This window comes from Hyla sarda, chromosome 4 (assembly GCF_029499605.1).
Source record: "Hyla sarda isolate aHylSar1 chromosome 4, aHylSar1.hap1, whole genome shotgun sequence".
Classification (NCBI taxonomy): domain Eukaryota; kingdom Metazoa; phylum Chordata; class Amphibia; order Anura; family Hylidae; genus Hyla; species Hyla sarda.
This window is the reverse complement of record NC_079192.1, coordinates 67,065,506-67,091,996: the sequence shown is the minus strand read 5'-3', so window position 1 is coordinate 67,091,996 and position 26,491 is coordinate 67,065,506. Positions and strand designations below refer to the sequence as shown.

General features: G+C 44.6%; 1 protein-coding gene across 1 annotated transcript; it reads left to right on the top strand.

The window, feature by feature from the left end:
• The first annotated feature begins 344 nt into the window (after window positions 1-344).
• VAMP8 (vesicle associated membrane protein 8) lies at window positions 345-26,210 on the top strand. Its single transcript, XM_056569205.1, has 3 exons — window positions 345-501; window positions 23,328-23,495; window positions 25,593-26,210. Exons 1-3 carry the CDS (start codon window positions 391-393, stop codon window positions 25,734-25,736), a joined length of 423 nt encoding a protein of 140 aa, XP_056425180.1. The 5' UTR covers window positions 345-390; the 3' UTR covers window positions 25,737-26,210.
• Window positions 26,211-26,491: the final 281 nt, after the last annotated feature.

Genomic DNA, 26,491 nt, shown 5'->3' with positions numbered 1-26,491 from the left:
TTTCCTCTGGACGGGTTTTGATCTCCCCCAATACTGTACAGTAATCCGATAGCCTAGCAATATACTTTGAAGGCTAGGATTAGAGAAAAAAGGGCCTGTGATTTTTCTTTTCAGAGAAGCCGCGCCACTCTTGTCTGTGGGCTCAGCTGCAATGCCCGACACATCCATTGGACAAGAGTGAGGCGGTTTTCGTGGGGGAAAAAAAATCCAAAGAAGAAGCCGGTCAAACCACCCATAACAACCAACCACAGGGCAGCTTTCATTTTTCTAGAGCGCATTAACATATAAGATCTGAGCATTGATTGGTTGCTATGGGAACAAAGAGACCATTGTCATAGAAGTGACTCATCGTGTTCCGGAACACTGGATCACTTGAAGCAGACACAGTACATGGAGTCCTACATACATAGTCTCTACCGTATGCTAGAGGTGATGGGACCTAAGGGAAAAGCTATCCCTTTCTTCAAGGGCCACAAAAATGACACAAGTGTTATCTCTAAGGTATGTACACAGTGGTCCGTCAACATACGAGGGTAATCCATTCCAAACGGACCATTGTTTGTTGAAACCATTGTTTGTTGAAACCATTGTTTGTTGAAACCATCGTTTGTTGAAACCATTGTTTGTTGAAACCATTGTTTGTTGAAACCATTGTTTGTTGAAACCATCGTTTGTTGAAACCATCGTTTGTTGAAACCATCGTTTGTTGAAACCATTGTTTGTTGATGGATCCGTGCAATGTAAAGTATAGGACAGTGGTCTACAACCTGCCATTGGCTGTCCGGGCATGCTGGGAGTTGTAGTTTTGCAACATCTGGAGGTCCGCAGGTTGAAGACCACTGGTAGGGGAAGTTGTACTCACCTGTCCCTGCCGCTCCACCGCTCGTAGCCGCTGCCTGGGATGTCGCCTTCCATCGCTGTCCCCGGGGTGTTCCCGACGCTCCGGATGTCTCTGCTTCCCCGGCATCCGCGCTCTCCGTCGCCGCCATCACGTCGCTACGCACGCCGCTCCTATTGGATGACTGGACGGCATGCGCAGCGATGTGATGACGACGATGGAGAGCGCCGACGATGCAGGGGATCCCGAAGAGGACGCGCCGGAGCCCCGAGGACAGGTAAGTGATCGTCAGCAGACCACACGGGGCACCGTAAACGGCTATCCGGTGGTAGCTGAAGCAGTCTGCGCTGCCGGATAGCCGTTTATGCGATGGCCCCGACATACAAAAGCATCGTATGCTGATTCTGCCTTCAACATGCGATGGCCTCTGAGAGGCCATCGTAAGTTGAAATGATGGTATGTCGGGGCCATCGTAGGTCGGGGGGGGGGGGGGTCATTGTACTATAATCTTATGGACATGTGCATATACTGCCATGTGGGAGCCTACGGGCATATCAGAGTATATGCATTGGGGCATACTCCTGGTATATACCTCCAACATGTCTAAAAAAAATTTGTGTGAACTGAACCTAAGAAGGTTATAAACTTGGGGTAATAATCAAAATGAGCCCAGGCTTTATGGCTATGGCCAATAAAATAAGTACAGTGATTCCTCAACTTACAATGACCTCAACATACAATAGTTTCAACATACAATGGTCTTTTCTGAACCATTGTAACTTGAAATCAGACTCAACATACAATGTACAGACAGTCCAGATCTGCAAAACTTGTCGATAGCTGGAAGAACAGAGCAATCAGAATGGGCATTTTACTGGTAAAACCTCTGTATTACTGAAGCACATGCACTGACTGGATGTCTGGTAGCGCCCCCTACAGTACAGGGAGGTAGAACATGTTCTGTACTACTCTTTACCTGTGCCAGGGTTAGCTGCTCATTTGGACACCAGGTGATACTTTTTTAGGACACTGTGTTTATTGTACAGGACCCAGCTCCTGTCCTCTACCTAGACCAGCGTTTCAGTACCAGGGTGCCTCCACCTGTTTCAAAACTACAACTCCCAGCATGCCCGGACAGCCTTTGGCTGTCCGGGCATGCTGGGAGTTGTAGTTTTGCAACAGCTGGAGGCACCCTGGTTGGGAAACACTAACACAGACAGTGATTACAGCTCGGGGCAGATCTTTCTTACTATTATATGTAAGGATTTGTTTTATCTGTATTAGTGATCTACTTATTTTTCTTAAATTCTCACTTTTTCCTATTTTTGGATGACATTTTGGCGGCTTCAGAACCAATTACCAGGTTTCCATAGAGTTATGGTCTCAACATACAATGGTTTCAACATACACTGGTCCCTCAAGTTACAATATGAATTGGTTCCAGGACGACCATTGAATTTCTTTTAGGCAATTGTGTTTATTGTAAAGGTTTTTTTTGTATACTTTTTTTTTTTTGTTATGGTGATATCTGAATTACAAGTCATATGTTCAGTCACAAAGAGCCCCTTAGAGTAGTGACGGACGACTAGTAGATGGGGATCTACCAACACCACCTCAGATATCAATGTAAGGCTGGGTGCACACTACCTTTGTGTTTGCATTTAATGTTTACAGTCCATACTATCGAAAAGGATAAAAGTGTATATTAGAGATGAGCGAACTTACAGTAAATTCGATTCGTCACAAACTTCTCGGCTCGGCAGTTGATACTTATCCTGCATAAATTAGTTCAGCTTTCAGGTGCTCCGGTGGGCTGGAAAAGGTGGATACAGTCCTAGGAAAGAGTCTCCTAGGACTGTATCCACCTTTTCCAGCCCACCGGAGCACCGGAAAGCTGAACTCATTTATGCAGGATAAGTCATCAACTGCCAAGCCGAGAAGTTCGTGACGAATTGAATTTATTGTAAGTTCGCTCATCTCTAGTGTATATGTTAAACAGATGCTAAAAATGGATTCTACTGTATAGCCATATACAGCCCAAACATGGTGTGAATAGTGTCATATGTTTCCCAATAATATACATATCTATCGAGGCCTGTGGCTCCACTATTGTACTACTGTACCTGTAGGCATTTGATATGTTGTTTGTGGTACTTCTATATGACCCCATATTTCACATACATATATACGCAGTGCTTCCAGGAGAGAATACCTGATATATACAGCATTTAATGAAGTATGCCTACAAATAAAAGGAGACTTATATTTATATAGTGAGTCCTCCATAACCTATTACTAGGCCATGATATGGCCATATGCACGAGTACTCACCAGAGAGCGGTTTGTGTGTGCAGATATAAATATTCATGATATGTTTACATGGCTGTAGATGCCATCATGATCAATCTGTCACATTCTTACCATATTTGTGCTCACGCACTAGTAGCTCTTTTCAACTTTACTATGTAATTATGGATAGACAGGAGCATGTTCTGGGCATTTGTAGTAAAAGGTATGGCTATAGTCATGAAACTAGGATTATCTTTTAAACTAATGGGCATATCTATGGCATATGCTACTCATACCTTGGCATCTTGATTACAGCTGTTGTGGGTGGCAGAAAAGAATCATCATATGCACTTAAAAGGGTACTCCACTGGAAAAAAAAAAAAAAAAAATATATATATATATATATATATATATATATATATATATATATTTTTTTTTTTTAAATCAACTGGTGCTTAAAGGGGTTATCCAGCATAAGGTGATTTTAGTACGTACCTGGCAGGCAGTAATGGACATGCTTAGGAAGGATCTGCACTTGTCTTGGGGCTAAATGGCTATGTTGTGAGATTACCATAACACTGTGGCTAGCTTTGGTGAACTGGAATTTCCTGTTTTAGTTTTCTCTTTTTTTGCCTACAAATCCCATCATTCCATTTTCCTCCCTCTCACACATCAGCCACCCCACCCATTGAAACATAAATGAGCTGCATCCATTCAAAACACCTGTGGTTTTCAATCAGGATGCCTCCAGCTGTTGCATTAGTTGTAGATTGATCTCTCCCCCACCAAGCGATCGCTCCACCCATTGAAGCAGACAGACTCCCTGTCATCAGCTGACTAGTGAGTCAGGTCTCAGCCGCATTGCAACCTGGGAAAAATCTGAGACAACCAGTTATTTTATATGCTGTTAAAAATAAATCTTGGGGTGAAAATCACAGAAGAATTGTGAGAAAACCGTCACACACAGGTACAGACACTACACTATGAACTACACTAACTTTTACAGCCCCTGGAATACCCCTTTAACTCTTCCAGTACTTATCAGCTGCCGTATTATCCACAGGAAGTTATTTTCTTTTTGAATTTCCTTTCTGTCTGACCACAGCGCTCTCTGCTGACACCTCTGTCTATTTCAGGAACTGTCCAGAGCAGGATAGGTTTGCTATGGGGATTTTCTTCTACTCTGGACAGTTCCTAACATGGACAGAGGTGTCAGCAGAGAGCACTGTGGTCTGGCAGAAAGGAAATTCAAAAAGAAAAGAACTTCCTCTGGAACACACAGCAGCTGATAAGTACTGAAAGGATTACGATTTTTAAATAGAAGTAATTTACAAATATATTTAACTTTCTGGCACCAGTTGATTTAAAAAAAGATTACCCCTTTAAGGGATCATCTGTAGATGCTACTCCCTCAAAAGTGAGGTTCTGTTGCCAAAAATACTTATAGTAATGCTTGGTGCCACTGGTATTGAAAATGTGGTACTCTCCTACATTGCGGCTACTGCATGTGGACGAAACTACGTCCTCCTGTAGCGCATACAGCCGCATAGCATTGCCAGTAGTACCAGTTTTACTTCCAAGATTGTGCACCTGTTGGCCACCGCATCTGGGAGAGGCTGCAGCTCGGGACCATACCCTTAGTGCTCTGTTTTTATAGTGCCAGAAACCTCTTTAATTCCTCCACAATCTTTTTGTTGTTCCTATGAGGCCCTATATATACTACGTGTATTTCCCTTGGCCTGGATGTAATTACAGCTCCAACCAGAGATTATTTTACTGGAACAGAATATTCATCTCAAGGTCTATACAAAGGAACCATACAGAAGAATTCAGCAAATTCAGACTCCTCTGCACTCAATACAATAATAGCATTGTCTGAATGGGATATTCACCTTGAGGGCTACGGTCTCACATAGCGGAAGCTGGATGGTTGGGATGTAGTCAAAATCCATGCAGACAATGCAGTTTTCTGGCTGCTTAGTTTTACAAGCTGTTTACCGGCAAAATTGTGAGGCCATAGAATCCGTTCATTAATGGGTGTACAATTTTGCAGGTAAACAGTTTAAGGGTTGGGTCACACATAGCATTTACGCGGTGTATTTCATGCTGCGAGAAACCTGCTGGGCAGCAGGAAATAGGCTGTACATTTTGCTATGAGCAGACACACAGAGCTTCCCTGCCGCAGCCCTGTGTGTGCAGTTAGGTTGGAGGTGGGCTGAGCACCCCATGTGACTGTGACATGCCCAGCCCACCTCCAAACCTTTCTGCATACACAGGGCTGCGGCGGGTGAGCCCTCTGTTTCTGCTTATAGAAAAATGTGCAGCGTATTTCCCGCTGCGTGCTGAAATACACTGCGTATGCGCAATGTGTGACTCTACCCCTACTTGCAAAAACACATGGCCACGGCATGGCTGTGTAGTTTTTAGCCACAGCATGGCTGTATAAGACCATATGCTTAAAGGGTTTATCTCAGGATTAATAAGTTATTCTTTATCCACAGGATAGCAAATAACTAGCTGATCAGTGGGGATCCGCATAATCAGAAATCTTTTGTCGTCCCCCCCAATTGAATGGAGCTGTAGTGAACATGCGCAGCCACTACTCTATTCACTTTTTGTGGGACTTCTGGACACAGTTGAGCCAATGGTTAATATTTACTATAGCAAATCTGTCAGAAGTTTGTTTAATAAATAAATAGGACCCAATGAGTGGATACAAAAAAAAAACAAGGTATACATCTCTTATTTTAAATTTCCTTACTTTTGGATCTGCAATTAAGAAAAACTGCAACAAGCTGGCTTGTGTGAACCTTGCCTTAAAGGGGTATTCCAGGCAAAAACTTTTTTATATATGTCAACTGTTTCCAGAAAGTTAAACAGATTTGTAAATTACTTCTATTAAAAAATCTTAATCCTTTCAGTACTTATGAGCTTCTGAAGTTAAGGTTGTTCTTTTCTGTCTAAGTGCTTTCTGATGACACCTGTCTCGGGAAATGCCCAGTTTATAAAGAGGTTTGCTATGGGGATTTGCTTCTAAACTGGGCGTTTCCCGAGACAGGAGTCATCAGAAAGGACTTAGACAGAAAAGAACAACCTTAACTTCAGAAGCTCATAAGTACTGAAAGGATTAAGATTTTTTAATAGAAGTAATTTACAAATCTGTTTAACTTTCTGCAGCCAGTTGATATATAATATAAAGTTTTTTCCTGGATAACCCCTTTAAAGGAGTACTCCGCCCCTATACATCTTATCCCCTATCCAAAGGATAGGGGATAAGATGTCAGATCGCCGCGGTGCCGCTGCTGGGGAGCCCCGGGATCCCGGCTGCGGCACCCTGCTATCATTACAGCACAGAGCGAGTTAGCTCTGTGCGTAATGACGGACGATACAGGGGACGGAGCCGTGTGACATCATGGCTCCAACCCTCATGACATCACGGCCCGTCCCCTGAATGCAAGTCTATGGCAGGGGGCGTGACGACCGCCGCGCCCCCTCCCATAGACTTGTATTGAAAGGGGCGGACGTCACGAGGGGCGGAGCCGTGACGTAATGATGCTCCGGCCCCTGTATTGCGCCTCATTACATGCAGTGCGAACTCGCTTTGTGCTGTAATGATAGCGCAGTGCCGCAGCGGGGATCCCGGGCCTCCCCAGTAGCGGGACCCCGGCGATCTGACATCTTATCCCCTATCCTTTGGATAGGGGAGAAGATGTCTAGGGGCGGAGTACCCCTTTAAGGTACATTTACACATTTACCCTTTAGGGCAGTGCTCTTCAACCTACGGACCTCCAGATGTTTCAAAACTACAACTCCCAGCATGCCCGGACAGCCATCGGCTGTCCGGGCATGCTGGGAGTTGTAGTTTTTAAACATCTGGAGGTCCGCAGGTTGAAGACCACTGCTTTACGGTCTATTCACACGTACAGTATTCTGCACAGATTTGATGTGCAGGATTTGAAGCTGTATTCAGCCATTCAGTTTACATTGAAATCTGCAGCATAAAATCCTGCGCATAAAATCTGCGCAGAATACTGTACGTGTGAATACTCCATTAGAGAACATTTATGCAATTTATCAAAAAGTTACATTGAAGTAGAATGAAGGAGCCTAAATTCCACAGTGCTTACCACTCGGTTAGTTCAATTTACATATACATTTATAGAGCTGCTTGCATAATTTTTTTTATGAATGATTGTTAAGCTCTGGCGTTCCAATGTATACAGATTTCACCATGTTTATGATTGGTCATACTGTTGGAATGATAATCTAGTGATCGGATCCTGGGTTGATTCCTTCCTGCGCTCTGTCACGTTTATGATGATCATAATATTGGCCATGACTCTTACTGGAAACTCTACAAAAGTTCTCGGTGAATCGATTCATTTGTGCCGGCAGAACATGTTCTACAGCGGTTACCACAGCACCTTGTCAGGTTGAGACGGTAGCATTGCTTTTGGTTGGATTATTACTAGAGCTGAGCGAACTTACTGTAAATTCGATTCGTCACAAACTTCTCGGCTCGGCAGTTGACTTTTCCTACATAAATTAGTTCAGCTTTCAGGTGCTCCGGTGGGCTGGAAAAGATGGATACAGTCCTAGGAAAGACTCTTCTAGGAATGTATCCACACACGGGAGCACCTGAAAGCTGAACTAATTTATGAAGGAAAAGTCATCAACTGCCGAGCCGAGAAGTTTGTGACGAATCGAATTTACTGTAAATTTGCTCATCTCTAATTATTACAGAAGTCTGACTGTACAGCCACCATCAAGCAGGGTGTGTTCAGAGATATTCTACCCTAGAAGCAATGTGTTGTTGTATAATAACAAAGGATACTTGGATAGGATATCCATAAGAAAGGATAGGTTATTCCTATCATATAAAGTGGTGGCATATCATCGGGATATACAAATACTTTATGATTGGTGGAGAGCCCCCACAGTCCTGGTTTGGTGCTGGGTTCCCTGACAGTGTACCTGCCGCTTTAAATACTGTGGAGACATGTCTGATCAGTCTGGGTATAAACACTAGAACAAGTGAGAAAGAGAAGCACATATGTGGTGACGCAAAGGTTTTGTGGTGTGACCACGGGGTGTGAAGGGTGTAGCCCAGAGTGGTTTTACCGGTAACCACCCGAACGGTAGCACCCCTATCCCAAGGTTAGGCAGGTCAATAATAGTCCAAGACCAAGTTAGGGTTAATGGTAGCCTTACTGAGGTTAGACAGTTGTTATAGTCTTTACAGCTAGGCCAGGATCTCAGAGAGGTGGCCAGTAACACAGATGGACCTCACAGCTTGCTGGGACTTGTAGTAATTGTAATAGACTTTAGTTCAGCCACGCAGACTACAGGGTGGGCCATTTATATCTTGTGCTAGCATTTCTCCTGCGGTGTATATAGTAGTATATAGCAGTGTATACGGATACTGGAAGCCTGTGCTAGCATTTCTCCTGCGGTGTATATAGTAGTATATAGCAGTGTATAGGATACTGGAAGCCTGTGCTGGCATTTCTCCTGCGGTGTATATAGTAGTATATAGGAGTGTATACGGATACTGGAAGCCTGTGCTAGCATTTCTCCTGCGGTGTATATAGTAGTATATAGCAGTGTATACAGATACTGGAAGCCTGTGCCAGCATTTCTCCTGCGGTGTTGCTATCAGTGTGTGAAGAGTGGGTGAAGAGGGTTGCATTGACAATCCAACACAATGGGCAGCACATTGAACACATTTTATAAGTGGTCAGAAACTTGTAAATTACTCATGAAAGAATAAAGTTACATTAAAACCAAACACATCATTGTTTTTCTTGTGAAATTCCCAATAGGTTTGATGTGTCACATGACCCTCTTCCTATTGAAAAAACAAAAGTTGGATTCAAAATGGCCGACTTCAAAATGGCCGCAGTGGTCACCACCCATCTTGAAAAGTTTCCCCCTTCACATATACTAATGTGTCACAAACAGGAAGTTAATATCACCAATCATTCCCATTTTATTAAGGTGTATCAATATAAAGGGCCCACCCTGTAGAATTGACTTGACTTTAGACTCGACTTTAGGCTTGACTGGACTGTAGGTGGTGACAGCAGACATAGACTTGGCTTACTGGAATGTGGCTGTAGGCTTGAGGCCTTCCAGATCTGCTGGACACTAGCAATGAGACATCTGGTCTATACTGTTCCTCAGCAGGAGTGATAAGAGAGAGATTGTAATGGCTGCCCCTCTTATAAAGGGGGCTGAGCCAGAAGCCCATAGGTCAAGCTGCAGGTCACCTGGTTAGCTGGTGCTCTCTGGGTAACATAACACATCATGGGAACATAGCAGGTGATACCTCCAAAGGTTCTTAAAGGTTCTTTTATACTTTATCTAACTAACACATAACATTATGCACTATATTTACTACACTATACATCACGTTAGACTTATATAATACTATGGGGGAGACGCTGCACGAGAGCCCCTAGGACAATGAGGGACTTAAAGGGGTTCTTCGGTGCTTACACATCTTTTCCCCTATCCAAAGGATAGGGGATAAGATGCCTGATCGCGGGAGTCCCGCCACTGGGGACCCCCGGGATAATGCACGCGGCACCCCGTTTGTAATCAGTCCCCAGAGCGTGTTCGCTCCGGGACTGACTACAGGCGACCACCGGGCCGGCGGCGTGTGACGTCACGCCTCCGCCCCGTGTGACGTCACGCTCCGCCCCTCAATGCAAGCCTACGGGAGGGGGCGTGATAGCTGTCACAACCCCTTTGGATAGGGGAAAAGATGTGTAAGCATCAGAGAACCCCTTTAACCTGACAGGGCCTAAGTATTGTACAGATGTATATCCTGTACTGGGATATTACACATAGCTGAGCTCTCTTTATGTTGATTCCGTCTTCATCACGTGGCACCCAGCTAGGAGAGAACATTAGAGGAAAAAAACTTGTTTCAACTCAACTGGTTTCAGAAGGTTATAGAGAATTGTTTATTACTTCTACTTAACAATGTTAATGGGGTATTCCAGGAAAAAACTGTTTTTATATATCAACTGGCTCCAGAAAGTTAAACAGATTTGTAAATTACTTCTATTAAAAAAAATATTAATCCTTTCAGTACTTATGAGCGTCTGAAGTTAAGGTTGTTCTTTTCTGTCTTAGTGCTCTCTGATGACACGTGTCTCGGGAAACGCCCAGTTTAGAAGCAAATCCCCATAGCAAGCATCTTCTAAACTGGGCGGTTCCCAAGACAGGTGTCATTAAAGAGGATTTAGACAGAAAAGAACAACCTTAACTTCAGAAGCTCATAAGTACTGAAAGGATTAAGATTTTTTAATAGAAGTAATTTACAAATCTGTTTAACTTTCTGGAGCCAGTTGAGATATATATATATATATATATATATATATATATATATATATATATATATATTTGTTTTTTTTCCTGGAATACCCCTTTAAGCCATCCAGTATTTATCAGCTGCTGTATACCCTTGAGGAAGTCATGTAGTCTGTCTGCCCCTCCTGACATGCCCCCAGAATGCAAGTCTTTGGGAGGGGGCATGACGGCCGTCACGCCCCCTCCCGTAGACTTGCATTGAGGGGGCGTGGCCGTGATGTCATGAGGGGCAAGACCGACCCTGGCAGCGTGAAAACAGCATTCGAAACATTTACTTCCAAACGCTGGCCAGTGGAGTTCCCCTTTAAGAATAATAAAGTTAGAGCATATATTGGCGAGATGGGAAAATGTATTTATTAGAAGGAGGGGGGGGAAAGGTGTAGTGTAAACTAAAAAAAATTTTGGGGGGAAAGAACGGGGGCGAGCAAAATATACACAGAAACCTTCATGAAGTAATGTCCTAAAGGTGGTCCTGGTAGAGTGTGACCCCATTCATGTCTCTACTACGAAGGAACTGTGTCATCTGCACAAATCAGTAGTTCCACTTTAATAATGGATGGGGCATCTAGAGGCCTGTGTTTCTAAGCCAAATAGTAGGTTAAATATATACCAGGTGAAATGCAATGAACCCTTTTCATTATTATTATTATTTTTTTATTAGCATTTTAGCAGTGTGTTTGGAAAGTGTATATATGTACATCTGGTCCACAAATGATGGTAAATGGATTATACCTGCATATATGCCATAAACCCTACAGTGTAGCTTATCAGTATGGAAGCTCATCTGACCCATGCTTGCTGCAGAGCCCCATAACGTTCTATAATGTGCACAAAGGAATTTACGTAGCAAGGGAATGTGCTCTAGAACAGCTTGTACTGTGCTGGATTATAGGTACTGTCTATAAGACCCACATTTACTGCTTTGTACACCAGCTGCTACAGCCTGCCAGCATTTTCTTATAACCCTCATGAGCAGATCTTAGGTGTTGATCTGTAGACAAGGCCCCTGTATTTACAGTCATGGCCGTAAATGTTGGCACCCTGAAATTTTTCTAGAAAATGAAGTATTTCTCACAGAAAAGGATTGCAGTAACACATGTTTTGCTATATACATGTTTGTTCCCTTTGTTTGTATTGGAACTAAACCAAAAAAGGGAGGAAAAAAAGCAAATTGGACATAATGTCACACCAAACTCCAAAAATGGTCTGGACAAAATTATTGGCACCCTTAACTTAATATTTGGTTGCACACCCTTTGGAAAAAATAACTGAAATCAGTCGCTTCCTATAACCATCAATAAGCTTCTTACACCTCTCAGCCGGAATGTTGGACCACTCTTCCTTTGCAAACTGCTCCAGGTCTCTCTTATTGGAAGGCGCCTTTTTCCAACAGCAATTTTAAGAACTCTCCACAGGTGTTCAATGGGATTTATATCTGGACTCATTGCTGCCACTTCAGAACTCTCCAGCGCTTTGTTCCCATCCATTTCTGGGTACTTTTTGACGTATGTTTGGGGTCATTGTCCTGCTGGAAGACCCAAGATCTCAGATGCAAACCCAGCTTTCTGACACTGGGCTGTACAGTGCAACCCAAAATCCTTTGGTAATCCTCGGATTTCATGATGCCTTGTACACATTCAAGGCACCCAGTGCCAGAGGCAGCAAAACAGCCTCAAAACATCATTGAACCTCCACCATATTTCACTGTAGGTACTGGGTTCTTTTCTTTGTAGGCCTCATTCCATTTTCGGTAAACAGTAGAAAAAAGCTCTATCTTGGTCTCATCTGTCCACAAGACATTTTCTCCGAAGGATTTTGGCTTACTCAAGTTCATTTTGGCAAAATGTTGTCTTGCTTTTTTATGTCTCTGTGTCAGCAGTGGGGTCCTCCTGGGTCTCCTGCCATAGCGTTTCATTTAGTTTAAATGTCGACGGATAGTTCGCGCTGACACTGCTCCCTGACCCTGCAGGACAGCTCGAATATCTTTGGAACTTGTTTGGGGCTGCTTATCCACCATCCGAACTATCCTGCATTGACACCTTTCATAAATTTTTCTCTTCCGTCCACGCCCAGGGAGATTAGCTACAGTGCCATGGGTTGCAAACTTCTTGATAATGTTGCGCTTGTGAACAAAGGCAAATCTGGAGATGGACTTGTAACCTTGAGATTGTTGGTATTTTCCCACAATTTTGGTTCTCAAGTCCTCAGACAGTTCTCTTCTCCTCTTTCTGTTGTCCATGCTTAGTGTGACACACACAGACACACAATGCAAAGACTGAGTGAACTTCTCTCCTTTTTATCTGCTTTCAGGTGTGATTTTTATATTGCTCACACCTGTTACTTGCCCCAGGTGAGTTTAAAGGAGCATCACATGCTTGAAACAATCTTATTTTTCGACAATTTTGAAAGGGTGCCAATAATTTTGTCCAGCCCATTTTTGGAGTTTGGTGTGACATTATGTCCAATTTGCTTTTTTCCCTCCCTTTTTTGGTTTAGTTCCAATACACACAAAGGGAATAAACATGTGTATAGCAAAACATGTGTTACTGCAATCCTCTTCTGTGAGAAATACTTCATTTTCTAGAAAAATTTCAGGGGTGCCAACATTTACGGCCATGACTGTATGAATACATTGCTATGCTGGCTGTCTGCTGCTCAGATGACACTGCATCTTTGAGTGATGCATCTAGTTATAGAACTCGTTCTTCCTGCATAACCGATACTGGCAGTGTCTACTGGCTTTGTATAGGTCACTGCTGATACTTCCAGCTTTACATATTCCTATTGTTTTGGTATATTTTCGTCCATGGGGTTCCCATTAAACAGTACCTGTCATCAAACCCTATTTTCTAAACTAACTCAGATTATATTCACTTACTACTCCTAACACCCCTCCTGCCCTAAAAAAAAATTCCAAGCATTAAAAAGCTGTGTATCATACCTTTCCCCTTACTCACATTGTGTGAGCTCCCGGCAGGAGAAAGTGGGCGTTCCCCAGCAGGGGCAACGTCACTGAAGCCTGCGAGAGTCATGCCCCGCACGCACTTCCTGAGTTTGGACTTCTGCAAGTCCGGGTGGAGACCAAATGAACTGTTTGGGAACAGAACAGAGCCTCCTAGTGTCTGTTTTTTCAATTACATTAAAAACATATAATGGTTGAGAATTTTAACAGCAAGTAAAGAGAAAAGTGTCTTATAATAACATAAGAAACAATATATTAAAAGTTTAGTTTGGTGACAGGTACTCTTAAATTTTTAAAGGAAATAAACATCTGAATTCTCTCAAATTCTGAAACTGCATGCGATATTTACTACTGTTTCTGGCAGGTATTAAGATACAAATTTGTATACAGTGATCTTACAATGGCCTCAACATATACACAATAGTTTCAACATACAATGGTCTTTTCTGGACCATTGTAACTTGAAACCAGACTCAACATACACTGCTACGGGCAGTCCAGATCTGTGAAATGTGTCAATGGCTGGAAGATCTGCCCAATCAGAATGGACATTCACCGGTAAAACACCTGTATTACTGAAGCGTAAGCACTGAATTCCTGTCTGGTAGCGCCTCCCTACCGTACTGGGAGGGATTACATGTTCTGTACTACTCTTTACCTGTACCAGGGGTAGCTACTCCTTTGGATACCAAGTAAGGGTGGCTCCCTTTTACTTTTTCAGGACATTGGGGGACATGTATCAAAGATGTGTGTGTATTTTTTTCCGCAAAATTTTGCGCAAGCCCTTTTTTGTGCATGCTTTGGTAGAGCATGTCCTCCAGATGTGGCCGAATCAGGGTACCTTGGAGTGACATCTATAGTAGTAGTGTACTGGAAGCGCTTACCCGGTAGGTTGTGCTAGTATGCCAGGCACAACACTGTTAAGAGTTTCCAAAATGCAGCCAGTCCCGCCACCACATAGGTGTAACAAATACAGCAACCTCCAAATACTCCCAAGGGACTTCAATAGGCGCAGAAAGGATGAGGAGTTATAGATGCATAAGCAAGAGAGTGGATTGAGGAGATACTATATTTACCCGCAATTTATGAAGCTCATTGCGCTTGATTGATAAATTTAGCGCTTCTGCTCATAATTTAGAATTCGGGAAAAGGGGTAAAATGCTTCTACCATACACAAATAATGATACATGTCCCCCACTGTATGTACTGTACAGGATCCTGAAGAAGCTCCTGTCCTCTACATAGACAGTGATTACAGCTCCCAGCAGATCTTTCTTACTTTTATATGGAAGGATTTGCTTTATCTGTATTAGTGATCTACTTATTTTTCTTTAGTCCTCACTTTTTTCCTATTTTTGGATGACATTTTGGTGGCTTCAGAACTGTGGTGACTTGGGATGAGGGGTGAACAGGGGTGTTGCAGGATGGTGTTACTGGGTATAGATTTAACCCTTAAAGGAATACTCTGGTGCAGACTACTCCTGCTCCGTTCTGCCCGGGCTGCAAAAAAAAAAAAATGAAAATAAACCATCACTCACATTCCTGGGTTCCCACGGAGTGCCACTACAGCTGATCGGTCCTCCGGTCCATCATCTTCATACTTCCGTGTGAACAAAACGTCACATGGTGCTCAGCCTGTCGCCGGCCGCCGCAATGTTTTGCCTCAGCCCATAATAGGCTGAGCGCCATGTGACGCTTCGTTCACACGGAAGTATGAAGATGATGGACCGGAGGACCGATCAGCTGTATTGGCCCTCTGCGGGAACCCAGGAATGTGAGTGATGGTTTATTTTAATTTTTTTTGCAGCCCGGGCAGAATGGAGCAGGAGTAGTCTGCACCAGAGTACTCCTTTAATTGTCGTGACACCAGGGTGAGGGCTTCCTCTGTATCTATATGTCCTACTGCCACCCGTCCCAAGAGCTATAGGGAGGAATAAAGGATTGTCCAATTGTATTGAACTTGTAATAACTTTACTGCAGATCTTATGCAGGATGCAATTAACAAATGTCTTTACAAGAGGACCGGAATTAAGGCTCCTCACAGGTTGGCTGGGACCTTGTAGGGAATAAGCTTTGAGTTGGATAAACTCACGGTTTAGGAAGGTACGGAATTGATAGGCTTCAGGCCTAGATTGTCTTGTAGCTGTATTAGCAGGTCTGCTCACTTTCAGATCCAGGATACAAGAGAGCGATTATTGGATAACAGCGCCCTTATATCAAGGGGAAGGATCAAAGCTTATTGGTTCCCCAAACCTGTCAGTCCTATTACAAAGGATTATGGATATAACACATGACCTAGTCACATGACCCGATAATAACATTACAGGTTATGGATACTAGATTTATAGGGACAGAACGTTGATCCAGGGATTTATTCTGATGCCATATTTGGAGTCGGGAAGGAATTTTTACCTCTAGTATGAGGTTTTTTGCCTTCCTCTGGATCAATTCAGTAGGGACTCATTAAGGTTATAGGTTGAACTTGATGGACTCTGGTCTTTTTTCAACCTTATGAACTATGTTACTATGTTATATGATCTGGAGAAATCCAATTTTGTCGGACAATAAATTTAATAAACGTCCAGTTCAAAATGGGCAGGTGTGAGGGATGTGTGACTGTGACTGTCACTCACTGACCGCTGGGGGCCCGCCTTAACTCGCTGACTGATTGACTGACTGACTGACTACGTATGTATCACTCACACATGCTGCCTTCCACTGTAAGAAAATAATTCCTGCAGCAGTGCGCCGCTGCCGCACATACCTCCGGGGCCGGAGGCTGCTGCCTCTCTGCAGTGGGAGGTACTACTTACTCGCACACTGGCGCTGCGCATTGATACAGTACGCCGGCCCTGCTCCCCCTCATGTACAGTAGCACTGTGGCGGAACAGAGGTGAGTGGTGGTGGCGGTGGCAAATGAGCCTGAGAAGACTGGAGTGGAGCCTGCTGGGGGGGGGCAAAATTTGAGGCCTAGAACTATATGGGGGCAACAATTAGCAGCAGAAAGGGGTACAAAAAACAATATAGTTGCAGGTTGTGTCCCATACAGTTGTAGGCCCCTCTTTGCTAATAGTTTCCCCCCATATAGTTGTAGGCCTCTCTGTGAGAGAACGGGCCTACCACAACTATGGGGGTAACTATTAACCGAGGGGCCTGCCCAAACTATATGGAGCACCCATAATAATATTTGCCCCCATTGTTGTAGTAGGCGCAGGCCCCTCTCAAAGAGGCCTACAACTATATGGGAGCAACAATTAGCAGCAGAAAGGGGCGTACAACAACTAAATAGTGGCAAGTTGTGTCCCATACAGTTGTTGTAGGCCCCTCTTTGCTAATAGTTTCCCCCCATATAGTTGTAGGCCTCTCTCTCAGATGGGCCCGGGCCTACCACAACTATGGGGGCAACTATTAACAGAGGGGCCTACCCAAACTATATGGAGCACCCTATATAGTTTTTGTAGGCCCCTCTGTTAATAGTTGCTCCCATATAGTTTGGGTAGGCCCCTCTGTTAATAGTTGCTCCCATATAGTCGATGTAGGCCCGGGCCCCTCTCAGAGAGGCCTACAACTATATGGGGGAGAAACTACTAAAAAAGGGGAGGGGCCTACCCCAACTATATGAAACACATACCCTTAAACCCCTCTATATAGCTTTTATTGTGTAACCACTTAAGAAACATGACTTAAACTTGCGCCCTGCAACCGCTTCTGCAGTTTGAAGCATGCTCAGGAGCTGAGCGTGCTTTATACCCGATGGGTCCAGGCTGCTATTGGTAGCCAGGACCAATGGCTAATGGCTGACATCGCCTATCAGGCCGATGTTTGGCATTAACCATTTAGACTCCTAAATGGGATGAGATTTAGCTCCAGTGGGCTGATCAGACTGTGGAAGGGCCCTTAACTGCCTCCTCGTCATCTGATCGGGGCTCCTTTCAGTGCAGAAAGCCATGGCAGGCTGCACTAATGGAGCGCCAATAACACTGATTTCTATAGGATACATGTAATAGTTTCCTATAGGAATAAAATTATTGTAAAAGAAAGTAAAAAAAAAAAAATAATTGTGAATAAGCCCCTTCCAAATAAAATTGGACCATCCCCTCTTTTCCCCTTTTTCATGAGATTCAAATTATACCACAGGAGTTTAATAGAGTTGAGGTCAGGGCACTGTGCAGCTTACTGGAGATCCTCCACAACAGACTGAAAGGGTGTTGGCTCTGTGCACCGGATGTCTGGTGTGCTGCAGTCAAGATCCAGGGGTTCCCAGCGGCAGGACCCCTGGATCTTGGCTGCAGCACCCCAGATATCCGGTGCACGGAGCCAACTCCTCTCCGTGCCGAATGACTGGCAATGCGGGACGGAGGATCGTGACATCATGGACATGCCCACGTCCCCTCAATGCAAGTCTATAGGAGGGGGCGTCATGCCCCCTCCCATAGACTTGTATTGAGGGGGTGTGGGAGTGACGTCACAAGCCTTCGGCGCTGCACCCGACGCTCTAGCTGAACACTGGGTGCAGCAGGAGGATCGCGGGGGTCCTAAGCGGTGGGATCTCCGCGATCAGACATCTTATCCCCTATCCTTTTTGGATAAAGGAAAAGATGTCTAGGGGCAGAGTACCTCTTTAAGCTGATACTTGACGTGGAGTATGGTGATTTTATGCTTGCATGAAGCTGCTCAACCATGGAAACACATATCATCATGTTATGAAGGTCCTGATGGACAGTTGTACTGATGTCTTTTCAGAGTCAGAGTCAGGATACACCCCACAAGCTTCAGAGGTCAATGCCCCCACTCTGTGATCATGCGTGGTCTGCTTTATGGAGTTGTTAGTCTTAGACACGTCAACTTCACCATAATAAGGCCTCTTTAACATGTATTATTTGGCACAGTATCGTAAGCTAAAACCAGGAGTGAGTCCAAAACTCAAACTTATTATAGTGTAACTCCTTGTTTTGAGTACAAATACTGACAAATACTGTACTACATGTGAAAGAGTCCTAACTGGTGCAGATCCGAAGTCTTACAGATGAAGTTTTGACAATGGTGCCATCCTATGGCAGTGACCTGTTTTGAGTAAACTAATCATTTTACTATAACCCATACTGTAATCAAAGCTTGGCTGTGGGCTAAATTTTATGTCCCTCTTTGCCATGGATGTTTTTAATAATTTGAAGGAATGTCCACTTATTTTTGGCTATGTAGTGTGGTGAGTGTGATGAGGGCAGATGCAGTTACCCTAGGGGCAGATGGCATTAACCCCTTGTGTTCGTGACGCCAGGGTGTGGTTTATCCTCAATACCACCCGTAGGCATACTGCTGGATCCTCGGCTAGGCATGGGGGCAAATAATAAATCCGACGCCAAGTTACGGAACAACGGCAGCTTTACTGAGTCAGACAGGTGTAACAGTCTATACAGCTTGGCCAGGCCCAAGGAGGTGACCAGTGACTTCAGAGACCTTAGGGCTTGCTGGGACTTGAACAATTTGGGTACAGGCCACTCTGACTTGAGACAGGATGACTTGGACTGACTTGACTATGACTGACTTCACCCCTTCTTTAGCTTACTAGGCTTTGACTTGACCTGTGGGGCAATGTACTTGAGAATCCGTGGCTGCTTGACTGACTTTAGGTCTCCTCTGGACTCCAGACACGCACCTAGGACCTTGCTGCACTCAGCTAAGCAGGAACTAAAAGAGAGAGAGAGAGAGAGAGAGAGAGCAGAGGCTGCACCCAGGGCTTATATGGGGGAGACTATGAGAGGTCCCATAGGTCACCCTTAGGTCACATGGTCACTGATACCTCACTGGGTTACAATCACATAACAGGTTAATCACATGTCAACTGTTCTTAAAGGTTCATGACAGGTTTTATATACAATATACAGCTTAACATAGGAGTACAGGAACAAGGGGAACAGGTGCAGGGGGCCCAGAGGACACTGTATGGAGGCTGCCTGACAGGACAGCTAGGGTACAGGGGTGCAACTCCTGTACTGGGCCACCACAGTAGTATATATTTAGGTGCATTTCCCAATGACCATAAGTAGTTCCTTGTGGTATTCTGTGTGTTAGTTTCCTTTAGCAGATCTTAAAGGGGTACTCCGCTGCCCCAGAGTGCAAACATTTTGTTCCGAACACTAAGTGCGGCTGGCGGGGGTCGTGACGTCACAGCCACGGCCCTTGTTATGTCACACCACGCCCCCTCAATGCAAGTCTATGGGAGGGGGTGTGGCATCCGCCATGCCCCCTCCCATAAATTTGCATTGAGGGAGCATGGAGTGACGCCAGGGGGGCCCTGGCCATGACGTTATGACCCCCGCCACCCGCACCCAGCGTTCGAAAATGAACGCCGGGTGCTGCACAGAGATTGCGGGGTTCCCAGAGGTGGGACTCCCGCAGATCAGACATCTTATCCCCTATCCATAGCATAGGGGATAGGATGTCTAGGAGCGGAACACCCCTTTAAAGTGTAGATGCAGGGACTTGAAGTGTTGTCTCTACAAGAAACCACAAGAGAATACAGTATGTTCAGTTCTGCAGAAACCCTCAGTCTCTGGCATTTGTTGGGTTCATTACTGGCATGCTTGGGACACCAGATCTGAGATGGTAAATGAAAGATCTCTTACATTGTGTGTGGAATAAAGCACTCTGTGTAAAGCGGAGAAAATCCCTTGAAGAATGAAGATTATTTTGTGTAATTACTTAGGAACTAAAGAAGGATTGCTCAATATTGCTTGCTGCATAGCCTCCAAGTGTGACCTCAAAGAGCTTTTTAAAGGGGTACTCCCCTGAAAAGCATTTTTTTTTAATCAACTGGTGCCAGAAAGTTAAACAAATTTGTAAATTACTTCTATTAAAAAAAATCTTAATCCTTCCTCTACTTATCAGCTGTTAAATGCTCCAGAGGAAGTTCTTTTCCTTTTTTGAATTTCCTTTCTGTCTCACCACAGTGCTCTCTGCTAACATTTTAGGATCTGTCCGGAGCAGGAGAGGTTTGCTATGGGGATTTGCTTGTACTCTGGACAGTTCCTAAAATGGACAGAGGTGTCAGCAGAGAGCACTGTGGTCAGACAGAAAGGAAATTCAAAAAGAAAATAACTTCCTCTGGAACTTACAGCAGATGATAAGTACGGGAAGGATTAAGATTTTTAAATAGAAGTAATTTACAAATCTGTTTAACTTTCTAGCACCTGTTGATTTGAAGAAAAAAATTATTCCACCGGAGTACCCCTTTAACAATAATTTACACAGCATAAAATCTTCAGGATATACACCACATGTAAATTATTATTATTATTATTATTGTTATAATAGCCATATTAGTCCAGTGATTCAGATGCAAAATCATAGGAATCATGTTGCAGAATCTTGTAACAACTTTTTTTAATGGACTAACCGTGGCACCAGTTGATTTAAAAAATTTTTTTTTTCCAGGGGAGTACCCTTTAAAGGGGTACTCCGCCCCTGGCATCTTATCCCCTATCCAAAGGATAGGGGATAAGATGTCAGATCGCCGCTGTCCCGCTGCTGGGGACCCCCGGGATTGCCGCTGCGGCACCCCGCTGTCATTACTGCAGAGCGAGTTCGCTCTGCTCGTAATGACGGGCAGTACAGAGGCCGGAGCATCGTTACATCACGGCCCCGCCCCTCGTGACATCACGGCCCGCCCCCTCAATACGAGTCTATGGGAGGGGGTGTGGTGGTCGTCACGCCCCTGCCATAGATTTGCATTAAGGGGACGGGCCGTGATGTCATGAGGGGCGGAGCCATGACGTCACGCTGCTCCGTCCCCTGTATCGCCCGTCATTACGCACAGAGCGATCTCGCTCTGTGCAGTAATGACAGCGGGGTCCCGCAAAGGCGATTCCGAGGGTCCCCAGCAGCGATGGCGATCTGACATCTTATCCCCTATCCTTTTGGATAGGGGATAAGATGTCTAGGGGCGGTGTACCCCTTTAAGCTTTATGAAAATGATAACCTTTCCTCAAGTTAGACCATCTCTATTTGAACATCTAAGGCAATGTTTCCCAACCAGGGTGCCTCCAGCTGTTGCAAAAGTAGAACTCCCAGCATGCCCAGACAGCCGAAGGCTGTCTGGGCATGCTGGGAGTTCTACTTTTGCAACAGCTGGAGGCACCCTGGTTGGGAAACGCTGATCTAAGGTCCAGCTCCCGGCACCTCTGGCTGATCACCTGTATAAAGAGGTTGCGGCCTCTTGAATGTTTATAACTACTTGTACCTGCCTCATCGTACAGTGCACAGGAGAACGCTATATTACTAGCAGTACGCCGATGCAGGTATAAGCCCTGAGAGCGCAGAGCATGCTGGGAACAGTACTTTGCAGAGGCAGCTGTACAAGGTCCATAATTGTGTCCCTAGGCCCTTTAATTATAGGGGTGCTTTATAGAAGTGCTTCCATAAGAAAACAAGGGAACTCCATGACCACAGAAGAACCATGAAGCTCTTCTCAGATTTTGCATGCATCCGTGCAGTGCTTCATAGATGTACTATATGGCGACACACAGGCTGCCTAGGGGGTCTGTAAGGATACTGCTGCCTGTAGCACTGCTATTAATGACAAGGGGACTGTTTCCTGCAATGACTATATGTTGACACCCAACTTGTCATTTTCCGGTAATCTGCAATACCACATATGACATCTGGTTACAGTGACAGCGTGCCATTTGTGCCCCTTCACCTTCAGTTGAAATCTTTTTAACACAAGTAGTTTCCACATTCTCAACGGGTTTTTACATTTTTGTTCCTTCCTCATTTTTACGTCTCACCCCCGCCCCACATATTCTGTCATCTCTTAACATTTACCTTCACGGCTCTGGAGAACACGTAGTTTTGTAAACTCACTTTACATATATTTGCCTGTTAAAGCCAATGCTGGATTTATGTGGACAAACACTTGGCATCCTGTTAAGGGTCCTGGCATCCTGTTAAGGGTCCGTAAACTGATGGCTGCCTTATCTACTGTACATCTCTAGTGGATGATAGTACGGTTGTCCTTAAAGCGCCCACAGAATTGTCAGATTGCAATCTTAGACTGACAAATAGCATAGGTTTCCATTTACGCAGTGATAAACTAATCCCCGGGGTGGACTGACCATTGGGACAGGGGCTGAGAGGCCCATGACTAGGCCGCAGCTAAATCCTGGGGATATACAGATTCAATGTCTTATATCAATGTTATGGTACATGGAATTTGAATAAATTCTTCTCAAATGCAGTTTATTAACCTAAAGTGGTTCATACTAGTAGTAGTTGGTAAGGACCCCATAACCTATGTGGTGCCTTGGGGGGGGTGTATGGCAGTTAGGGTGTTGCTATGCGGTATAGCAAGGGTGTAATTAACTCTTGTCAGTCGTGACGCCAGGGCGAGGGGTTAATACTGTATAGCTTGGCCTATCGCCACCCTTCCCAAAAGCGATAGGGAGATGTAGAATAACGGAATGTCCACAACCAGAGCTTTGCTGAAAACTGGTCCACACTGGACTCAGCACTGAACTAGACTTGGCAACTACTCAGCCCCCCCCCCTTACACTATATACAGGTTCATTTGGGGGTTTCCATTGGGCAGACAGGGTCACCTGTTTGCTACTGCATCTCCCTCTTACAGGTACAGTACATAAATAATAAAAAATACAGTGAATATAATAACGTATTTGGCATGTTGAATTTCAACAACGGATCCTTTTTTTCCCCTAGAAATAAGTCTTAGTAAGGCCAAGCCATGCAGTCATTTGTATTATAGAATCAGGATGACATCTGGCTGTTGTAGGTGTTAGGCCACCTTTATGCCCCTATATATAACTAAAGAATTGTCTTAATGTTCCATTATTTTTTAATTCCCAGGAGACAGCTGGGCCTTCGGCCCAAGCTCCGGGCCCAGATCGTGTGCGGGACCTGCAGAGTGAGGTGGAAGGAGTCAAGAATATTATGTCTCAAAATGTAGAGCGAATCCTAGCTCGAGGAGAGAACCTGGACCATCTGAGAAATAAGACAGAGGACCTGGAGGCCAGTGTGAGTATGCTTCTCTTGATATGTGACTCACAACCGAGCATTATATAACCATGTCAGATGCCACATGCATGCAATCCATAGATCTCATGAGTCCAGTATGAACAGTGTTTGGTGGTAGGGATTTCTCTGCAAAGTATTGAAGGTTCCTTGCACAATAGATGCCCAGGCACTTCCGTGCAAAGAAAATACACTGCTATAAAAACATAAAGGGAACACTAAGATAACACATCCAAGATCGGAATGAATGAACTAATCGTATAAAATACTTTCATCTTTACATAGTTGAATGTGCTGACAACAAAATCACACAAAAATTATCAATGGAAATCAAATTTATCAACCCATGGAGGTCTGGATATGGAGTCACACTCAAAATCTAAGTGGAAAACCCCACTACAGACTGATCCAACTTTATGTAATGTCCTTAAAACAAGTCAGAATGAGGCTCAGTAGTGTGTGTGGCCTCCACGTGCCCGTATGACCTCCCTACAACGCCTGGGCATGCTCCTGATGAGGTGGGGGATGGTCTCCTTAGGGATGTCCTCCCATACCTGGACTAAAGCATCTGCCAACTCCTGGACAGTCTGTGGTGCATTGTCTTGCATTAGGAGGAATCCAGGGCCCAACCGCACCTGCATATGGTCTCACAAGAGGTCTGAGGATCTCATCTCTGTACCTAATGGCAGTCAGGCTACCTCTGGCAAGCACATGGAGGGCTGTGCAGCCCCAAAGCAATGCCATCCCACACCATTACTGACCCACCGGCAAAACTGGTCATGCTGGAGAATATTACAGGCAGCAGAATGTTCTCCACGGCGTCTCCAGACTCTGTCACGTCTGTCACATGTGCTCAGTGTGAACCTGCTTTCATGTGTGAAGAGCACAGGGCACCAGTGGCGAATTTGCCAATCTTGGTTTTCTCTGGCAAATGCCAAACATCCTGCATGGTGTTGATCTGTAAGCACAACCCCCACATGTGGACGTTGGGCACTCGTGAAGTCTGTTTCTGACCATTTGAGTGGATACATGCACATTTGTGGCCTGCTGGAGGTCATTTTGCAGGGCTCTGGCAGTGCTCCTCCTGCTTCTCCTTGCATAAAGGCGGAGGTAGCTGTCCTGTAGCTGGGTTGTTGCCCTCCTACGGCCTCTTCCACGTCTCCTGATGTACTGGCCTGTCTCCTGATAGCGCCTCCATGCTCTGGACACTACGCTGACAGACACAGCAAACCTTCTTTCCACAGCTTGCATTGATGTGCCATCCTGGATGAGCTGTGCTACCTGAGCCACTTGTGTGGGTTGTAGACTCCGTCTCCTGCTATCACTAGAGTGAAAGCACCGCCGGCATTCAAAAGTGACCAAAACATCAGCCAGGAAGCATAGGAACTGGGAAGTAGTCTGTGATCACCACCTGCAGATCCACTCCTTTATTGGGAGTGTCTTGTTATTGCCTATAATTTCCACCTGTTGTCTGTTCCATTTGCAAAACAGCATGTGAAGATGATTGTCAATCAGTGTTCTTCCTGAGTGGACAGTGTGATTTCACAGAAGTGTCATTGACTTGGAGTTACATTGTGTTGTTTAAGTGTTCCCTTTATTGTTTTGAGCAGGGTAGAAAAGGTCTCTTCATTTTCAGGATTGGCGGGGGTCTTGGCAATATGCCATCACGTTACAAGATAGCAATACCCCTTTAGTTGGTGCAGAGCTGTATGGTGATTGCGTCAGCAGCTCAGAACCATGGGGGTTTGTCCAGGTAACAGTAGTACCATTGGGCTATTCCTTTAGTTGCTTAGTGTAGAGCCCTTTTAAATGGGTTTTACCACCATGGCTCTGTTCTCGGCTATCTCCGGCACCCCATCAATGGTGCGGCAGTCAAATGCACGTGCTGCAGTTTCATTTAGATAGGAGCTTCAAAAGTCTCATTGTTGAGATTATGGGGGGGGGGGGTCCCAGGAGCAAGTTGGCATAGTATAAAGAAAGCAGGTACGAAGTATAATATATGACTTACAGATAACTGTATGGATGTGCTTCTTGAGGTATTAATGCATGAAGTTGCTCGGGATCTTTATTGCCTCCTAACCCTATTATTGTCTTCCTCAGTCTGAACACTTTAAGACCACATCGCAGAAAGTTGCCAGGAAGTACTGGTGGAAGAACGCAAAGATGATCGCTATAATCTGCGTGATTGTCGGAATCATCGTACTCCTCATCATCCTCTTGGCCACTGGGGTCATCCCCACATAGATGTTCTCTATTTTCATGCTCCTCTTTATCCCTCCCCTGAAGACTTGCGCTAATCTCAAATGAAACCTAATGTCTGGCGCTGAAAACCGATCGTGCCGCTGTGATTATTTAAACCTTTCACGTGTCTAAGGATGTATAAAATTGCCTGTATGTATGAATGGATCCTGCTTTTTAAAGGGGTTATCCAAGATTAGAGAACCAGCACAGCTTTTTTTTTCTCCCAAAAACAGCACAACCCCTGTTCTCAGGTTGTCTGTGGTATTGCAGCTCAATGAAGGCAAGTAGTCAATGGTTAAAGTGAATTCCCTTTAAAGTGAATGGAGCCAAGTTGTAATACCACACATAACCCGAGGACCGGTGTGGTGCTGTTTTTGAAGAAATTAGCTCTGTTTTCTTTTGCCTAGATAACCCCTTTAGGGTACTCCCGTGGAAAACTTTTTATTTTTATTTTTTAAATCAACTGGTGCCAGAAAGTTAAACAGATTTGTAAATTACTTCTATTAAAAAATCTTAATCCTTCCAGTACTTTTTAGGGGCTGTATACTACAGAGGAGGAAATGCTTTACTTTTTTAGATTTGTCTGATGTCATGACCACAGTGCTCTCTGCTGACCTCTGCTGTCCATTTTAGGAACTGTCCTGAGCAGCATATGTTTGCTATGGGGATTTTCTCTTGTTCTGCACAGTTTCTAAAATGGACAGCAGAGGTCAGCAGAGAGCACTGTGGTCATGACAGCAGAGAAATTTAAAAAGTAA